General features: G+C 41.8%; 1 protein-coding gene across 3 annotated transcripts in view; it reads left to right on the top strand.

Annotated features, from left to right (window-relative positions):
- The window catches only part of SPOCK3 (SPARC/osteonectin, cwcv and kazal like domains proteoglycan 3), a 337,202-nt gene that overhangs the window by 145,315 nt on the left and 174,013 nt on the right, over positions 1–17,874 (top strand). For 2 of the 3 annotated variants that reach the window (XM_019534588.1, XM_019534590.1), the window contains exon 3: positions 12,675–12,801. In XM_019534588.1, coding sequence (XP_019390133.1) covers positions 12,675–12,801 — 127 coding nt within the window. Of the gene's footprint in view, positions 1–8,194; positions 9,393–12,674; positions 12,802–17,874 lie in introns of those variants that run through there. The other variant, XM_019534589.1, reaches the window with a different exon arrangement.

The following is a 17,874-nucleotide window of genomic DNA, read 5'->3' as shown; positions in this document are numbered from 1 at the left end:
CCCCATGCCTCCCTACCTTGGAGTGCACACAGTACCAGTTCCCACCCTGCACACCCCCACTATCCCCTGGACAAGTTGCCTGAGGCTTCATCCTGCTCTCCCAGCCAGGCCCTGCATGCACTGGCCCAGCTGGGCAGTGCCCCTAGCCCTGCCCCACTCCCTGCTTCCATCTCTCCCTCATCACAGGGGACTTAGTCTGCCCTCCCCTCCCCCATAAACTTACCTGGAGGGAGCTGTGGAACCTGTTGTCCATGCTGCCTGGCTGCCATATGCATGTAATCAATGGCCTGATGTCTAGTTGGGAGCAAGTATCAAGTGGAGTGCCCCAGGGATTGGTCCTGGGGCCAGTTTTGTTCAATATCTTCATTGATCACCTGGAAGATTGCATAGAGTGCACCCTTAGCAAATTTGCAGGCAATACCAAGGTGTGGGGAATAGTAGATATGCTGGTGGGTAGAACTAGGATTCAGACTGACCTTGATAAATTGCAGGATTGGGCCAAAAGAAATCTCATGAGGTTCAACAATTATATGTACAAAATTCTGCACTTAGGACGGAACAATCCCACGTACCAATACAGGATGGGGGCAGACTGGCTGGACAGCAGCTCTGTAAAAAAGGTCCCTGTAGGTTACAGTGGACAATAAGCTGAATATGAGCCAACAGTGTGCCCTTGTTACCAAGAAGGCTAATGGCATCCTTGGCTGCATTGGTAGGAGTGTTGCTGGCAGGTCAAAGAAAGTGATTATTTCCCTCTAGTCAGCACTAATGAAGCCACATCTGGAGTTCTGTGTTCAGTTTTGGCCCCCCCACTACAGAAAGAATGTGGACAAATTGGAAAGAATCCAGCAGAGAACAAAAATGGTGAGGGGGCTGAGGCACATGACTTATGCAGAGAGGCTGAGGGAACTGGGTTTTAGTCTAGAGAAGAGAAGGCCGAGGGGGGATTTAATAGCAGATTTCAACTACCTGAAGGGGGGCTTGAAAGAGGATGGCGTTCTCAGTGGTGGCAGATGACAGAACAAGGAGCAATGGTCTTAAATTTTAGCATGGGTTGTTTAGGTTAGATATTAGAAAGAATTTTCTCACTAATAGTATGGTAAACCACTGGAATAGGTTACCCAGAGAGGTTGTGGACTCTCCATCCTTGGAGGTTGGGGATGGTCCTGCTTTGAGCCAAAGGTTGGACTAAATGACCTCCTGAAGTCCCTTCCAACCCTAACTTTCTATGATTCTATGACCACAAAAATGTTGCACATTTTAATATAATTTTGAGGGGGCTGGTTTCCCTTTTGCAGTGCCATTAATTTCCTGAATGTGTGGCTGAGTTACTTTTTAAGACACAATTAAGAGACTGATTGCATCTTAAGTGTGACATCTGCCAGGGGGCTTGTGTTTAGTGCATATGCTTGCAGCAATAGGAGGGGAGAAAGGAAGTAATTTTGAAATGAAGCAATTTGCCTCTCTGATTTCCTGAAGATAGGTCTGGATTCTCTTAAGTTATTTAGATGCCTGTTTAGGTTTTTGTTGGCTTTAATGGGAATTAGGAGCTAAATGCTTTTGAGGATCTTGGATGTAATGTTTAGTGTGTGTGTGTGTGTGTGTGTGTGTGTGTGTGTGTGTGTGTGTCGGGGGGGGAACTTAGGCAAATCCAACCTATTGTCTTGCGTATGGAAATAGAAACCATAGTCAAGTGCCATAGACTGAAAGCTCATTAGCACAAGTGAAAACTACAGAGCCAAGATAAATTTGAACAGAAAGGTAGGTACCTCTTCCACAGACTATGTAAGTTTCGATAAGGAAAGTTGCAGTGTATTCTTTATTTTCCTATCCCATTAAAAAAGTATTTTTAATAAGGTTAGTTCCCCTAATTCTAACATATTAAGCCAAGGAAGTTTAAGAAGTTTTACTCAAAATAGTTTTAAAATATCTGATTTCTTAAAAAAGTTTGCTGAATTTGGTAGTTATTGGTGTATTACATTGCCATTCATATTAAAACAGTATTCCTTTACAACAAACCAAAGTTAATGGGCTTTACTCAGTGATCTGTCTGACCTTCTGTGAGAGTTATTTGATTTACAGGGTGCAGACAGACATGACAATTTTTGTCTGATCTGGCCACAGAAAGCAGTTTAGAGCCATGAACAAACAGAAGCGCATGGCTGCAGGCAACTTCATTGCATGAGGAGTCAGGTGAAGATGTTTCAAAGCATAGTGTCTTCTGTAACTTCTGCCTGTGCTGCCTGTCAGCCTGTTGCTGTTTTCAGAACGGGAAGAGTCAAAGAGGGCAGAGGGAATTTGGTCTGGGGATGGGGGTTCAGCTCCTGCTGGAGGGTGGGGCAGTTGTATTGGAGCTCCTTGCCCCTGAGGTGGAGGGCTGCAGTTCACCCACCCCACTCCCCAGAGCCAGCTGGGTAACCCCTAAAATGAACTCCCTCTGGTCCCTTTCCCACCTCTCATTCTGAAAACTTTGCAGCCTAGCAGGGGCCATTGCTATGGGACACCAGCAGGTAGATTCCACCCCCACCTCCTTAAAACCAACAGTAAATTTCTGTTTGTTCCAGGAGATAGTTGTAACTTAGAACACTTTTCAGGAAGTGTTCTCAGTTACAGCAGGCAGCTGTGCTTCTGTCTGCTTCCACAGTGCTGGAGCTTATGGTCTTTGGTTAAAGTTTTATGGCTCATAGGGATGCATCAATAGAGATTTTTCAGACTGATACCGATGGTCATATTTTTACAAGCCATATTGGCTGATACTGATATGATGCTGATATGCAGCTGGGCAGCTTGGAGAGCAGGGTCTGGCTGGTAAGTCTGTTGTGGGGGAAGGGAAAAAGGGGAGGAAAGGGACATGGGGAAGCAGATCAAGGCCCCCATGGTGAGGGAGGGAGTGGGCATGGGGCAGGTGCTGCAAAGTCAGGGTGGGGTATTGGACAGAGCCACAAGTGGCTCATCTGGGGGGGCAGGGAGGGAGCCGGCATGGGGCAGGGCAGGCACTGCAAAGCAGGAGTGAGGCATGGGACAGAGCTGTGAGTGTCTCATCTGGTGGGGCTCAGGGAGGGGGTGGTAGCTTCTACCACTAGAAGCACCCTGGGAGGGCATGGGGGGAGTGTCCCCCCAGATTTGCATGCAAGGACAAGTGCAGGCTGCTCCTGTGGGCTGGGGCTGGGGTGACATTGGGCTCTTCCCAGTGAGGGGACTCTACCAGGCTGCCCCAGCCCGCAGCCTGCCCTCACTCTGATCACAGATCCTGGAGCACATGCCCTCCAGGGATGCGTGCAGCGCTGGAAGCCACCCCCAACTCTACCTTGTCCCCCAGACAAGCCTCTTGCAGCTCCATCCCACACCCCGCCCTGACTGTGCATCACCTGCCCCAGCCCCACTGGCTTCCTCACTGCAGGGGCCTCAATCTGCCCCCCCATGCCCCTCCACCCCTGCTCCTTCCATCACAACAGACTTACCAGTCAAGCTTGACTGCTTTCCAAGTTGCCAGGCTGTGCTTCTGGCTGCCTGTGTGCTGCACTGCAGCTGCGTGCATGGACAGGGCATTTATCAACTACATTATCGGTGACATCAGCCAAAAAATGCCAATTGCTGATACTGTCAATTTTCCTTATATTGATGCTGATATGATATAGATTGATATAGTGGTGCACCTGTAATGGCTCATTCATCCTTTTTTCTTTCTTATGACTTCAGATATCAGTTTCAAAATCTATGAACCACTCGATGTATCTATACAAGACAGTAGCAGTAGTATTGTGTGTCAATAACAGTGCTGAGATGCTACTCCACTGTAGTATTACACTACTCTGCAGTAGTGTCACTTAAAAGGTGTTCACTGATGCCACTATTGCAGTAACTCCAGTTACAGCGCATTTATTTAGTATGTGTATAAGCAAGTACTAAATAAATGCACAGAAACCATTGCACAATAGTCTCCCTTATAAACATGTCTACTGTCAGGTATTATGGCTTCATGTGCGGATTCCATCTGCCCTATATGAGCATTTGTAAAGATTTCAGGTTTCAATGTAAGCACTGTGCTGTGTTGCATTCACATAGGGCAAGGCGTTCATCTTGTGACATGTTATCGTGAAGCATCTGTATTCATATCTCAGCCTGTTTAGCTTGACCCACCGTTCTCTAACAAGATCATGCCCAATGGGAGACTTGTTTGGTGTTGGTATAAAACGCTGTAGGACTAGGTCTGAACTTTCCCAGTGGTCAGCCCACTCCATTGCTGCCTATAGGTTTCCCTTTAGCTCTCAAACTAGCCATACTGCCCCATTTCCCTAAAGAGCCTGGCTGCTGCTACATAGGGACATCAGAAGCTAAAAACAGAAAACCAGTTTACCCCAGGACAAATAATTTTATCCTGGGATCTTTCAGGGGAACACACACTCATTGTCCCACTTCAGGTACCTGTGAAATATTCAAATTTACACCTTGCCCCAGGACAATGAAGGCTAATTTGACATAATTGTCATTCAAGTTGCATGTGTAAATGATTGCCCAGGCCTGTTTTGATGGGAGTCAAAACTCAGGGCAATCAACCAGTGATTAAGTGGTTGTCTATTTTTAGCCAGGTCGTCTCTTCACACCTAATTTCTCAGACATATCTCAAAGCCAAAAACAGTGCCTTAGCAGGATTTTGTCCCTTCTGCAACCATTCTGAGACAGAGAAGATTTCACTTGTGGAAGAGGGGCAAAAATCTTACAATGTTTTTATTTGCTTAATATACATCTTGCTCTAAATTCTCCATAAACTTTGTAAGTTGCAGTTTAAAAAGCCCCTTGACTTTTCTCTACAAACACCACAGGTATGATTCTGTGCTAATGTGTTTGGGTAAATTCCATGGGAGTTAGTAGAACTTTAACCATTGTAATCAAAAGAGCATTTAGCCACATAGTTTAGACAGGCAGCGTTAATGCTTCACATAGGTAAAAGAATGTGGTGGATATTTGAATACCTAGTTCTTCAAGAACTTTTCTTTTATCTCCTCATTTTCCTTTTTCAGTTCATATCAACATACAATATTCTCCCTCTCCATACAAACCTGACCATTAATATGTGGCAGGTACGGAGTACACAATGTTTAGTGATTCTGACGAATTATAGCTTTTGTATAATTTCCAAACTTGACTTCTTGGGAACTTTACATTTTAAGACATAAATGCATGCTTATACAGGATTCAAACTCTGTGGATCCATTGGTAGACCCTTTTTGCCTGCACTATGGGAATTCAGGATGTTAAGTGCTTGAATCTGATGTGATTTTTTTCTAAAGAATTGTTTTTCAACAACTCATGTGGGTTTAATTATATAGCCTGAATTTGGTGGATTATCCATTCCTTGCCAGATCATCTACTTTTCTTAGGGTACCCAATATACAGACAGGTCAGTGCAGTGTAACTACAGATATCATAGCAGAATTGCTTTACTTGATTTTGTCACTTCCAAGGAATACCAAAAGACTTGTTTTGCAATAATTGTGAATAATGCTGCCATCTAGAAGTCCCTGAAATTCCATGCTGGCTGACACAATCAGACAGTCTTTAAAGACTAGTAAGTTGAAATTTCTTTGTAAGTGAAGTGCAACAGTAGTCACATGGGAGAAAAAATGTGTAGTGTCCCTCAAATCATATTTGAGGTCCATATAGCAACCATATAATCAGTCCCATTTTCTTTCAGAAACTTTCCTTTTGCTGATATTTAAGTCAAGAATTTTCAAGTATTTGTTCCTTTGCAATCAAACATGTTGTCCATCTTTGTTGTGCAGACCAGTGTATTTTTTTTTATTTTATATATATATTATTTGCTGAGTAGAGTTTCAAACTCTTTTAGTATATAGCCATATTGGCTGATACCAATCTGATTGTTGTGAGCTACTTGAATTGTACCTGCAGTGTTTATAGGTGAAATCACTGTGCATACATTTATGCATGCAAACAGGTATTTGCATGATTGGGTAATTCAGCAAGCTGTCTAATTATATGCCTAACTATCCAGTTATATGTGCAGTTAGTCTACACACAGATGCACAATTTTGTGCAAATTGATGCAATCATAAATGTTGCCAGCAAAATTAAGTTAAAAATGCATCCCATGATGCGTTTGTCTATATACTTAATTTTACTTCTTTTAGCAATGATATTGGTCTACAAGAGCTGAGATGGAGTTTTGTATTTTGCAGCATCATAATAACAGCTATTTTAGCTCCCAAGGGTCTACTAGGTACTTCAAAGAAGACATAAAAAGATATGGGCAGTGCCTTGGAGAACTTGCAATCTTTGTTTTACATCACACCATGAGGGGGTGGCAATAGAGTAGGGAAGACATGAAACAAGAAAGAACTATGGTTGCAGCAGTGCAGTCGCAGAGTAACAACTTAAGTTTGTGCACAGGATAGTCGTTCTAGATTTCCCCCTTCTGTATCTATTAAGGATATTCTGAAGATAAATTTTGGTAAAGTGTATACTAATCCATTATATGTGCTGACTTTTCCCCCTACCATGCTAATTAATAATTGTTGCTATAGCTAGATGTTTTATTTAGAACGTGTTTCTTGAGGAGGGGATACTGCTTTACATTCATAATACGGAATTTCCAAGTAAGGAAATTAATTCTCTGTGTCAGTACATGCTGTCATAGTCATGTGGCAATATTTATATCTGTTTTGTATGATACTATGTTGTTTTAACTTGTCATGTGTCAAGGGCTTGTGCATATTCTCATTCAATATGGGAAAGCTACGTACATTTCAGAACCCTGAAAACAGTTAAAAGACAATTCACGTAGTTGCATTAAATAATAGTTGTTTACAAGTTCATATTAATAAGTGTAAGGATGGAAACCATTGTTACATAATTAAAAATGTTTGCATACTTAGCTGTTCCAGAACTTCAGTAAGACACAGCGTATTTTATTTTTGTTTAATTCTTGGTGTTGATATGTCCAAAAGCCAACCAAACAGATTAGATATTGGATAGATATCAGCATTCTAAAATATATTTCAAATATCACTGTACTGTTAGGATCTCCCATATATAGCTGAGATAATTTTCTCCCATCAGCTTAACACCTAAGGACCACATTTCTTTTTAATGGTATTTATCCTTACAACATCCCTCTGATAGAAAAGTGGTGTTGCCCTCGTTTTCCAGATTAGGAACTGATACATATCGAGAGCAAGTGACTTACTATGGTAACACAGGTATTCCGTACCTTCAAGTCTCAAACTAGTGCCCTAACCACTGGACAACCCAGCCTTTTCTTCTTTCTGTATGCACTGATTCTCATTGAAAAATGTATTCTGTATTACACACACACACACACACACACACACACACACACACACGTACATATATAATGCAGAATATTATCTAATATAGATAATATAGAATACATCTATATAATATAAAGTATATATAGAATGAGCGCATTGCTCATCAAGAATGACAGAGAGGTGGGGCAGGGACGGATAGCCACCACCCACCATCACGTGCCACCTCCAAATCCCAGGAGCAGGTCGGGGGGAGGAAGTCTTTCCCCTTCATCGCCCTCTGCCAGCAACCTGTGCCACCACCACCTTCAGTGTTGCTGGCTTCACCCTCCCCGCCCCCCCCAGCCCTGTTCCTCAGAGGCAATGGAGCATTGCCATGATAACAAGGATGGAGCGGGGCGTGAGGGGGTCAAGGCCAGTGCCACTGGCCTCTGTCCCTGCCATCATGGCAGTGCCCCACACTCTGATTGGTTGTTTCACTAACCAGAGTGCTCCAAGTGTGTTAAGGACAGACAGATGGACTAAGCCCTTTATTATATAAGAATTATATACTGTATAGAATAATTTGTTTTTTGTTGTTATATATGATGTTATTTTATGCATGTATACGAGTATATGTGTTGTGTATATAGATGTGTGTTTTATATCTTTATTATATGTGTATATATGTTTGATATATATAAAAACAGTTTTTTTCTGCATTTCTCCCATAACTGTGATAGGTTTGTGCATACTTGAAACCCCTGTAGACAAATTTCTTTCCTCTCTTCTCCATAATCTTCCTGGTTATCAACCTCCTATCATTTTCTGTTGTAGAGACCCTGGACCCCTTTCCCTTCATGCCAGGACCTCGATTTGGTCCCTATCCCATTTCATCCCACTTCCCCTTTACTAGAGGCTTCTTGTGTCCCTGTACATTTCTTCTTTCACCATAAATCAGGACCTCTCTCTGTGTCCTCCATTCTGTTTTCTCCCAATCTCTCCCTCTGCCAGGAGTTCTACTGATCCTCCCCATCCTGATTTCTCTTCATAAAGGGACCTTGTCCCCTCCATTCTCCCATTTCCCCTACATTGTGGCTCCTTATTCTCTCCCCTTTTGGAAACTGTCTGTACCTTCCACCTCCTCCTTCCCAAACTAGGATTCCTCATTCTCATTCCTATCTGAGGTGTTCTCTGTGCCCCACCATTCCACCTATGTCAAAGTCCCCCATGAAAAGGCTCTGTGTTCTTCTTTCCTCACTCCAAGTTCCAAGAGTTCTGCTTGTTTCCCATTCACCATCTTTGACCAAGCAATTTAAAATCTATTTTATATTTGTCTTAGAGAGAGGTCATTCAGGGCATTTAAAATCAAGTGTGAGGATGGGCAAAGCCATTATGGTGGGTACTGTTATGGTGGAAGATGGTAAACAGAACATCAGTCTTGTCTTTGATATATAGAGCTCTGACTGAAGCTGCTGGGTTTACTTACCAAATGACTTGAAATATCTTCCTTCTCCATCCTCCATACCCCTGGCTTCTGTGTCTCCTCATTTCTCTTTAGTTTTCTGACTTCCACCAAGTTCAAGAAGGTTCTGCCTATTGATGCCTAAAACTTTTCCTTCAAACAGTGGGATTGATGAGATGCAGCATTTAAGTTATTGCATGACATTCAGACAAAGAAATACCATTATGTTGAGTGTATGGGCTTGCAAACTCAGTGAATAAAGTCAGTCTAGGGTAGAATCTGAAAACATTCTATATTTTATGGACAAAGGGATAAGACTAGTGAGATACATGATCATAGCCTGGTGCACATGTGAAAACTTAGAACGTTAAGAAAAGTTAAAGGAGGGGAAGTAGCTGTCACAGTACAGTAGTGTACTAGGTATTCATCAATAACTGATTCAAATTTGTCTTGGTTACAGGTAAAATGAAATCATTGGTATTTTACATACTTTTCAAATAACACTGGTCTCTATGCAGAGAAATTCACAGTGTTATGAACTGTGTTCTGAATCACTCAATAGTCAGAAGAGAATTCCAGGAATGTTTTAGTCAAGACAGTCAAAACCAAGGCATATTTACAGATTTATGCCATCAGTTCAGTAAAGAAATTTAAATAAGTTTGTAAGTATTTTGTTGATTTTGGAACCATGCATCTAAAAGTTTATGCCCATATTACTGTTTGCGAAGTTAGCACTACCAGTTTCCTGGGCAAGTTTATCTTGCATGAACACAAATGCTGCTGCCGATTTAAGCTGCTGTTGACTCTGGCATCCCTAAGTGGACCCAATTTCCATTTAAATTAAAACGCCTTTTACTTGTATTACTTCATAATGTAAATACACGAAATATTTGTAAGTACAAATATGCATGTAAATTATGTTTCTACTTACTTTAATGTCCCCTTTTACTCCAGACATGTTAAGCAGCCATTTCTTATTTTACGGATTGGTGGGCTACTGGCAAGAAGCAAATAATATGTCTACAGCCTGACCTTGTATTGTTTCCATCAGTGGTTCTCAACCTATTTGCCAGTGTGGGTCACATTTACAGATCTCAGTGTGTTATGTGGGCTGCACCCACACAACTTACTTCCAGTGTATCCATTTAACAGGATGTCACAAGGGCTGCATCAGCGTGCAGATTGGGCTGCACATGTCCCACAAGTTGAGAACTACTATTTTACATTCTAAAAGCACTAGAAATACACTTATTCCAGTACTTGCCCCGGTAACCAGGACAGCAGCATCTAGATTCTCACCTATACCTATGCTTGGTGGAATTTTATTACTTATTTATTTTGACAGCTAAAATCAATGCTTATTTTTAAGCATTTACTTTGATTTTATTAATTGAACTCTTCAGGACTCTGTGAAATTAGCAGGGGGGTGAGGGGTTATCAATTTAGCGTGCATGCATGCATGCACAACAGTTGCTGCAGGAGCTGGGGGCCATTCCAGTAAGCCTGTGCTGGGAAGGGAGAGTTGCAGGGGCAGGCCTGGTAGTGCCCTCGACCCCAGTGCTGTTGACCTCTTGCTCTGCCCAGGACCCAGATGGAGTAGACGTGAAATTCCTGCAGAGCCTGGCACAGCCTCTGTGGGAGTTTGGCCGCTGCCTCTATTACACAGGGTCTTGCCTGGGCTTTGCAGGATTTTGGCCCCTGTCTTGATCAGGCAGGGGCTGTCCCAGGCTCTGCAGGATTTTGGCTTCTGCCCCAGCTGGGACCTGGGCAGAGTGAGTAGCTGGCAGCACTGGGCTTATTGCTGCTACCAGCTCTGCCCCTTCAACTCCCCCCGTCTTTGCTCCTGAGGCACAACCTTACCAGCACAGCCCCCAGTTTCTGCAGTAGCTGCTGCATGCATGTGTGCATGCACATACACTACTCCCTGACCCAGATTTCCCTATTTCTGTTCTGAATTTATTTTTTATCTCCTTTTATGTACATTTCAGTGATTACCAATGGAAATATTTTTTCTTTTCTGTCACTTTGAGAGTATCAGGTGAAATTGATGTTTATCAATGTCTGCCAATGAAACTTGAATCCTGGAAGCTATACTGCCTGGGGTAATTCAGAAAGGAGAAGGAGTACAGCATACAGATTGGCAGCAGGTCTTTCAAATTCTCCAGTTTTCCATCTACTCTGTATACCCATCTTTATGAGGTTAACACAAATAAATATACTCTGGTTCATTAAACTTCCATGTTTTAGTAAAACTTTGGAAACTGGACTAATTCACTTCTTACATGGCCCTGGAGATGTCAATTATTTAGGGCTTATGTCCCTGTGAAAATTGCAGTTTTTGGAAAGGAAAAATCTCTTGTCTCTTTATTTTATGGCTGACTTCTGACAAAATTGCTTTTTTACAACTTACCTTAGAAACTTAACAAAGCTATACTTATTTATTATAGCACAACTGTATCTAGTACATTTGGTATCACCAATCACTACTATTAACATTTGTAAGCTACGTTATCTTGAGGCTTTCCTGCTTAACCTAACTTATAAACTTTTCCATTTCCTTAACTTGGCAGGTTGCTTGATTAAAACATCCTGCTGATACAGCATTTGCAATACTGCAAGATTTACATTGTAGTTGCTTCGAGTTTAAAAATGACTTCCGGCATACTGCTTGCCTGCAATTTTACATCTTTACACGAGGCCTTAACATAGCTAGGGCTAGCAACAGAACAAGGTCAATATCCTTTGACCCAAATCTGGTAATTCAGCATCAGGCATATGTGTATTGTGCTTTTTCCTTTTCCACAAACAAATTGAAAGATGCTTGTACAAGCGTGTTTCCTATAATTTAATTTCAATTTATCAGTCTAGATAAGTGATTCTTAAACTGTGCTTCACCGATTACCTGCAGAGCCATTTGGTTCATCTCCAAATGAAACCCTTTGAGAACCAAGCAATGGAATTACACGAAGTTGGGAGCCCATTCAAGCAACTGTAATCCTACAGACTTTTTCAGAAGATGCATTTGGAGACTCAATTGTCGATGTGTCTCAATGGATTGAGAATGCATTCCAAATCTATTGCATTTTTCTTTTGTTCCTCATTAAGATTTTAAGTAGACAAATAACAGAAGTCATTACTGATTATTTTAGTATCTTTATTTGTGTAAAAAGATAAGAATATACAAGGGGATTTTACAACTGAATGAACCATGTCCCCGATTCACAAAATTGGAATCTAAATTCATAAATAAATAAATTTAGTTGTTATAGATCATTAACTTTAACAGCAACTGTAAGTTTTGCATTTAAGATGGTATATTTTAGCTTATTTTCTATATATTGGTCTATAGAGCTTAGAGATGGTATACATATGTAGATGTATTTGTATGTATACCAGCTGTTTTTGAGTTCTTCATACAGAGACAACTGGTGAATCTGGATTACAAGGGGCAGAAGCAGAAAAAAGAAACAAAAAAGGACCATGAAAGTACATAGCATTCTGTGTGTCCTTTAATGATTCTACTTCAGAATGTCAAATATAGCTTTGGCAAGTCTTAAACACAAGTATTGATAATAGCTCCATTTTTCCCCTTCTTTTCAAACGATTTTTCCTCACTAGCACAATAACAGTCACCGTATCTTCTGTCTTAATTATGTCTTATTTACTAAATGGCAGTCAGCATTTTAAATATCATGGAAGTACTCAGAAATCACTGGGGCACAATGTAACACAGCTGAAAAAGAGAGTGTATAAAATATATGTTGATAACCACTAGAAACTTATGGACTACTACTTCAATATGTAGAGAAATAATAAATGAAAATATGAGGATTTTCTTTTTTTACAAATGCTAAAAAAAACCTGGTTTTGTATTTTTTTTCTTTTTTCTATCTTTTTTTTTACTATCATTGCTTATCAGATTCATGCTTTTTGTTTACTTACAGTATGAAAGAGGCTGGTTTAGGCCATAAACAATGGAGGGGTGGTCCCATTTCATCAAACTGCAAGCAGTGTCCAGTAGTTTATACCAATCCTGTTTGTGGATCAGATGGTCACACATATTCTTCTCAGGTAAGAAAAAAAAAGAACTGAATTGTTCATTGTTCTCCAAACCTCCCCAAATATTCAGATATATAATAAAAGTATATATTTATTTTTATTTAAATAGATGCTTGGTTTTTTTAAATGCCTGTCCCAAGCCAATACCTACCAAAAGAATCCAATGCATTGTAAGAAAAAAAGCATGCAATGTCAATAAATCTGCTGGAAGGAAAAAGTAATAGCTAGCAAAAATATGTAGTACTATAATATTCCCCTGTCTCAGACTGAGTTAAACATCCCACTCCCTCCCAGCTCAGCCCTTCAAGATACGGGTTTTGCATGCCAAGAACATTGAAACTGAGTTTTTTAGACCTGCTCAGAGTGAACCCCTAGGCTCAGAGAGCACCTGTTCACAGTTCCCTCTAATAAACTTTCACCAGTTGGAATTGTGGCATAATTGTGTAGGACCACAGACAGTCAAGCATTTAGATACGTCCCTGACCATTTAAAACAAAACCAGCATATTAAAATTCATCCACATGTGATAGACAGCCATGGCAGAATTTGGAGCAAAGGTGTTGTGGTTACATTTACAGTAAAATACTGCAAATAATAGGCAAGCTACTTTTTTCTGGACTAATTCTAAGTTTCCTAGTAGATTAAGGTGAAGCACATTGCAGGCAACCTTAAAATGACAAAAACCTCGACTGTATTCAGAAGAAAAAATTTAAACTCGGAGACCAGACATAAAAGGAATTTAACTAGATCCTCAAGTCATAAACCTTACTAACAAAAATGATGGACATCTCCCTTACATTCATTTCATGCTTGTGCCCAACTTGACTATAACCTTAGTCAAAATCTCTAATTGAATCTTGCAGTTTAATACAGGTCTTAGTTTTTTCCTGGCTCAATATTGAAAGACTTTGTTCTCATTCATGTCTAAACTTTAAAAAAGACTCTCATCCTTACTACCCAAGCTAGAGGAAATGGTAATATAGAGCTTGGTGTATTCGCCACACGGAGTATTGGAGTGCCTCCGCCCCCCATCCAGAATTCATATATACATTTGAAACAATGGGTTGGCAGCATTAAACTGAATAGTATTCCATTACAAAAATTCTTAGCAGAAAATTATTGGCAAACATTATTCTGTGAGATAATACGAGGAAAAACAGATGAACCCAATTGAGGGCAGTCTTGTCTGTTCTTGTCAGGTAAGAGCAGGCGAGACAATAATACCTGAAGCTGCACCATATAATATTGTCATAGACCCCTGCTGTTCATTTGACTACAGTAACATATGGTATGAGGAGCATTCAGAAAGTTTCTTCCCTTACACAGAGAGAAATACCATTTTATGTTTGAATGTAGTCCCCCGATATCAGTATATTTGGTCCAACACAGCTGCATGTTGGCTATGCCCATATTGTAGAAGTCCTTGTGCTGCATATCCAGAAACTACTACTCTGTTGCAATAACATTATTTTACTAGAGGTAAAATAAATAGAAGCCTGAAGGAGCCACACCTAGTGGACAGGCTGAATGGGGAAGCATTTCAAAATCACGTCTTGTCACTGGTGACTGCAATGTGGGATGTGTGTATGTGGCAATATACTGTCCTAGAAAAGATGCACTCTTCAACTCAGCTTTGCATGGTACTTGTTCTTCATAGCCTCTTACAGAACATAGTACTACCTCTTGATGATGCTACCTCTTTAGACAGAGTCAGTCACCATCAATTTCATTATCCCATAAGGAGATGTCATTTTTTACATGTCTTGGGAAGAGAAGATTGGAAGGTAAAACTGCAAGATTTGGGCTAAAAATGAGTGGTTAGCTTGTGTCTCATCTTGAGTCACAGTCCTGCCCATGAGCTTTTAGGTTTGCTTGAAACCATTTTAAAAGTTCCTTGTAAGCATCAAGTCACTCTTCTTTCTTATCATACTGATAACAGATATCTGCTTTTCTGACACCTTTCTCAGGGCCACATATCTTTCCCCATTATAGATGCCCACTGTCTTAGTTATGTGCCTGGCTTTTCATCTTGTATAATTTATGAGCATCTTGTGGAAAGAATCAATTTGAAGTGGCTTCTCTGGGAACTTCTGACCTTCAATTTACCTATGTGCTGATTCTTCCTCACTTAAATTCAGCTCAGAGAGGGGGCAGTGAGAAGCAGCTGTGGAGAGCCCAAGTGACAGGAGTAAGACCAAAGAACATCTGGTACATCAGCAAGGCTTGGGATGTGGTAAAGGGGTGGTTGGAGCCATACATAGCCTATAAGGCTGGGGTGCAGAGGAACACCCATTAGCGAAACAGGGCTAATGTACAGGAGGAAAACCTTGTCCTGGGAGACAGAGGCAGCCTCCCTACAATATACATTGGACATCAAAGATGTGGCGGGTGAGAATTAAGGGTGCTTTGTAGACAAACTGGACAAGGTAGGCACTAGGGGAGAGCACGGTGACCGTAGGGTGCCCTCCTGCTACAATCATCATCCAAGTTCCATGTAGATTTAAAAAAAAAATACTTTGCTAAAAGGAAACACATTGCCATATATGTATTTGGATCTGTGAAATCCATGGGGCCATAATATATCTTTAAATAGGTCAAGCTAGATACCCTCTTAGGACGTGTCTAGACAAGCCCGCACGTGCCTTTTGCTGCATCTCAAAGCAGTTTAAGACATGTCTAGAGGCACTCGGGGAACAAAAAATGTTTTTGAGCACTGGCTCAAAATTTGATACCTGGAAATCCAGGTATCAAAATAAAAAATGGGGGAAAAAGAGCGAGGCAGGTCAGGGACCATGCCCTGAGGTAATCTGGGAGGGGGTCCTCCAGAGACACAATTTAGTTTCTGGCCAGAGTGTCTCTATGGTGCCTCTGCTGTCCCAGCACATGGGGTATGAACCCTTAGCATGCTGGGGCAAGCAGAAGTGTGACAAGGTTCAGGAACTGGGCACAGTCATGGGTAAGTAGGAACATGAGTGTTGGGGGTTTGTGGGTGTGGGTGTGTGAAGAGTGGCAGGAGGATGTAGGGGGCTGTGAGGAGTGTTGGGGGGTGTCCTGGGGGGTGTGGAAAGTTGTGGGGGGGATTGTGCGGTCTGTGGGTGGGTTTACAGAGGGTCTCAAGCAGGAGCTGCCACATGCCTGCCCCGCACCCACCCCCTGCAGCACCTGCAGCAGCAGCCATCAAGGCTGTGGCCTGGCTGTAAGCACAGCCAGTGGCAATGCAGCAGTGTGTGACCTGGGCTCTGTACATGCTGAACGGGCCTGGCCCTGCTAACACACAGCTTTCCTGCACGGTTTTGCTAACACACGGCTTTGGACAGGACCAGGAAAGCTGTGTACCAGTGGACTAGACCAGGTCAGTTTCATAGATTCATAGATTGTAAGGGTGGAAGAGACCTTGGAAGATCATCAGGTCCAACAGGAAAGATAACTGAGGGTCAGGTGACCCCAGCAAGGTGACTGTCTAGTATCCTTTTGACGATTTCCAGGTTAGGTAATTGCACCACCTCTGGAGGGAGCTTATTCCACAGTCTGGACATCCTGACTATGAAGAAATATTTCCTAATGTTGAGCCCGAATTGATCTTCTAGGAGTTTGTGGCCATTACTCCTGGTTTTCCCCTTGGGTGCCCTGGTGAACAGTTGCTCACTGAGCCCTTGATGTACCCCGCTAGTGTAGCAGTCTCACTGAGCCCTTGATGTACCCCGCTAGCGTAGCAGTAAGCTCAGCCTTCTTTTCCTCTGATCATACGCATGGCTCTTCTTTGGACTGTCTCAAGCTTGTCTGTGTCCTTCTTGATATAAGTGCCCCTTAAAGACTTAGGAACTGGAAGACAAAGAAATAGAACTCCATTTATTATTTTTAATTTCATAATTTTAATCCAGTCACATTATTTTTGAAGTCTGCATTGTGATTTATGATCACTTTAGATTGACAGTTTTTTATATAACCTATAATATTTTGAGCAATATGCTTATTCGCAGTAAAGCGTAATTGGTATGTGTGTATAATATAGAAAAAAAATATGATTTTGAAACCTAATGAGTTCTTACTGACCAGTGTTCCATTGATATTATTTAGTATTTCTGTTATAGTGTCATCTAGAGGCCCTCTTCAGCATTTAGTTCTCAGGGCTGGTCTCTGCATACACAAAGTAGAAGGCAGACTGTCCCCCCAAAATTTCACTTTAAAATAAATGACAAGCAAAATGGCAATGAAATTAGATTACCAACAAATTCTGAACTTTTTGTAAAGGTACGGTATTAAACATCACACTTGATCCCTACTGTCGTCCCTCATTCCCCTGTACAAGTGCCACAACGAGCCTCTATTGTTAGTTCTTTTAGCGAGTTTCTTTTTCCTTCTGTCCTAAATGGACTCAAAGCCTTAGTCTTTGAGATGGAAACAAAACAAACAGATTTCAAAGTCCCTAAATGCCTCCTTATTGCTTCTTCCTTCCCAGTCCTCCTACGTGGAAGCAGGCAAGATTCCTGGGTACTCTCTTAGGAGAGGCCAATTTTGAACCTTTTTTCAGCAATGTTTGTGTCTGTAAGCCATGTCTCCCCTGCAGTAGGGGCAGGTGTAGTATAGAGTGCAATCATAGCATCATTACAAAGTAAGGCTAGACAGGACTTCATAAGGCAGGGGTGGGCAAAATATGGCCCATGGGCCAGATCCATTTTATCCAGCCTGAGAAACCCCTACAAAATTTAGAAAATATTTATCTGCTCCTAGCTACCTGTCAAAGATAACAAGAGACACAGGCAGTAGAACCCAGGGGGAGCGGGCAGCAGGAGGCAGGAGCCCAGCCCTGCCCCACCCCCAGCCATTTCCCTGCCTTCCTGCCCATGCACGGCTCTAGTGGCACCTGGCTCTAGTGTAGGGAGGAACTGTGTGGGTGTGTGTGTGGGGGTAGGAAGGAACTGTGTGTGTGTAGGGAGGGACTGTGTGTGTGTGTGTGTGTGTGTGTGTGTGTGTGTGCGTGAGATTTTCAAGAAAGGGACTGAGAGAGAGAGGTAGAAGGGATTGTGTGTGTGTACGTAGGGCAAGTCCCATACGCACGCCTCACCATATATAGACACTCACATC

This window comes from Crocodylus porosus, unplaced genomic scaffold, assembly GCF_001723895.1.
Source record: "Crocodylus porosus isolate Cpor-Errol unplaced genomic scaffold, CroPor_comp1, whole genome shotgun sequence".
NCBI lineage: Eukaryota > Metazoa > Chordata > Crocodylia > Crocodylidae > Crocodylus > Crocodylus porosus.
This window is presented reverse-complemented; position numbering and strand designations above follow the sequence as displayed.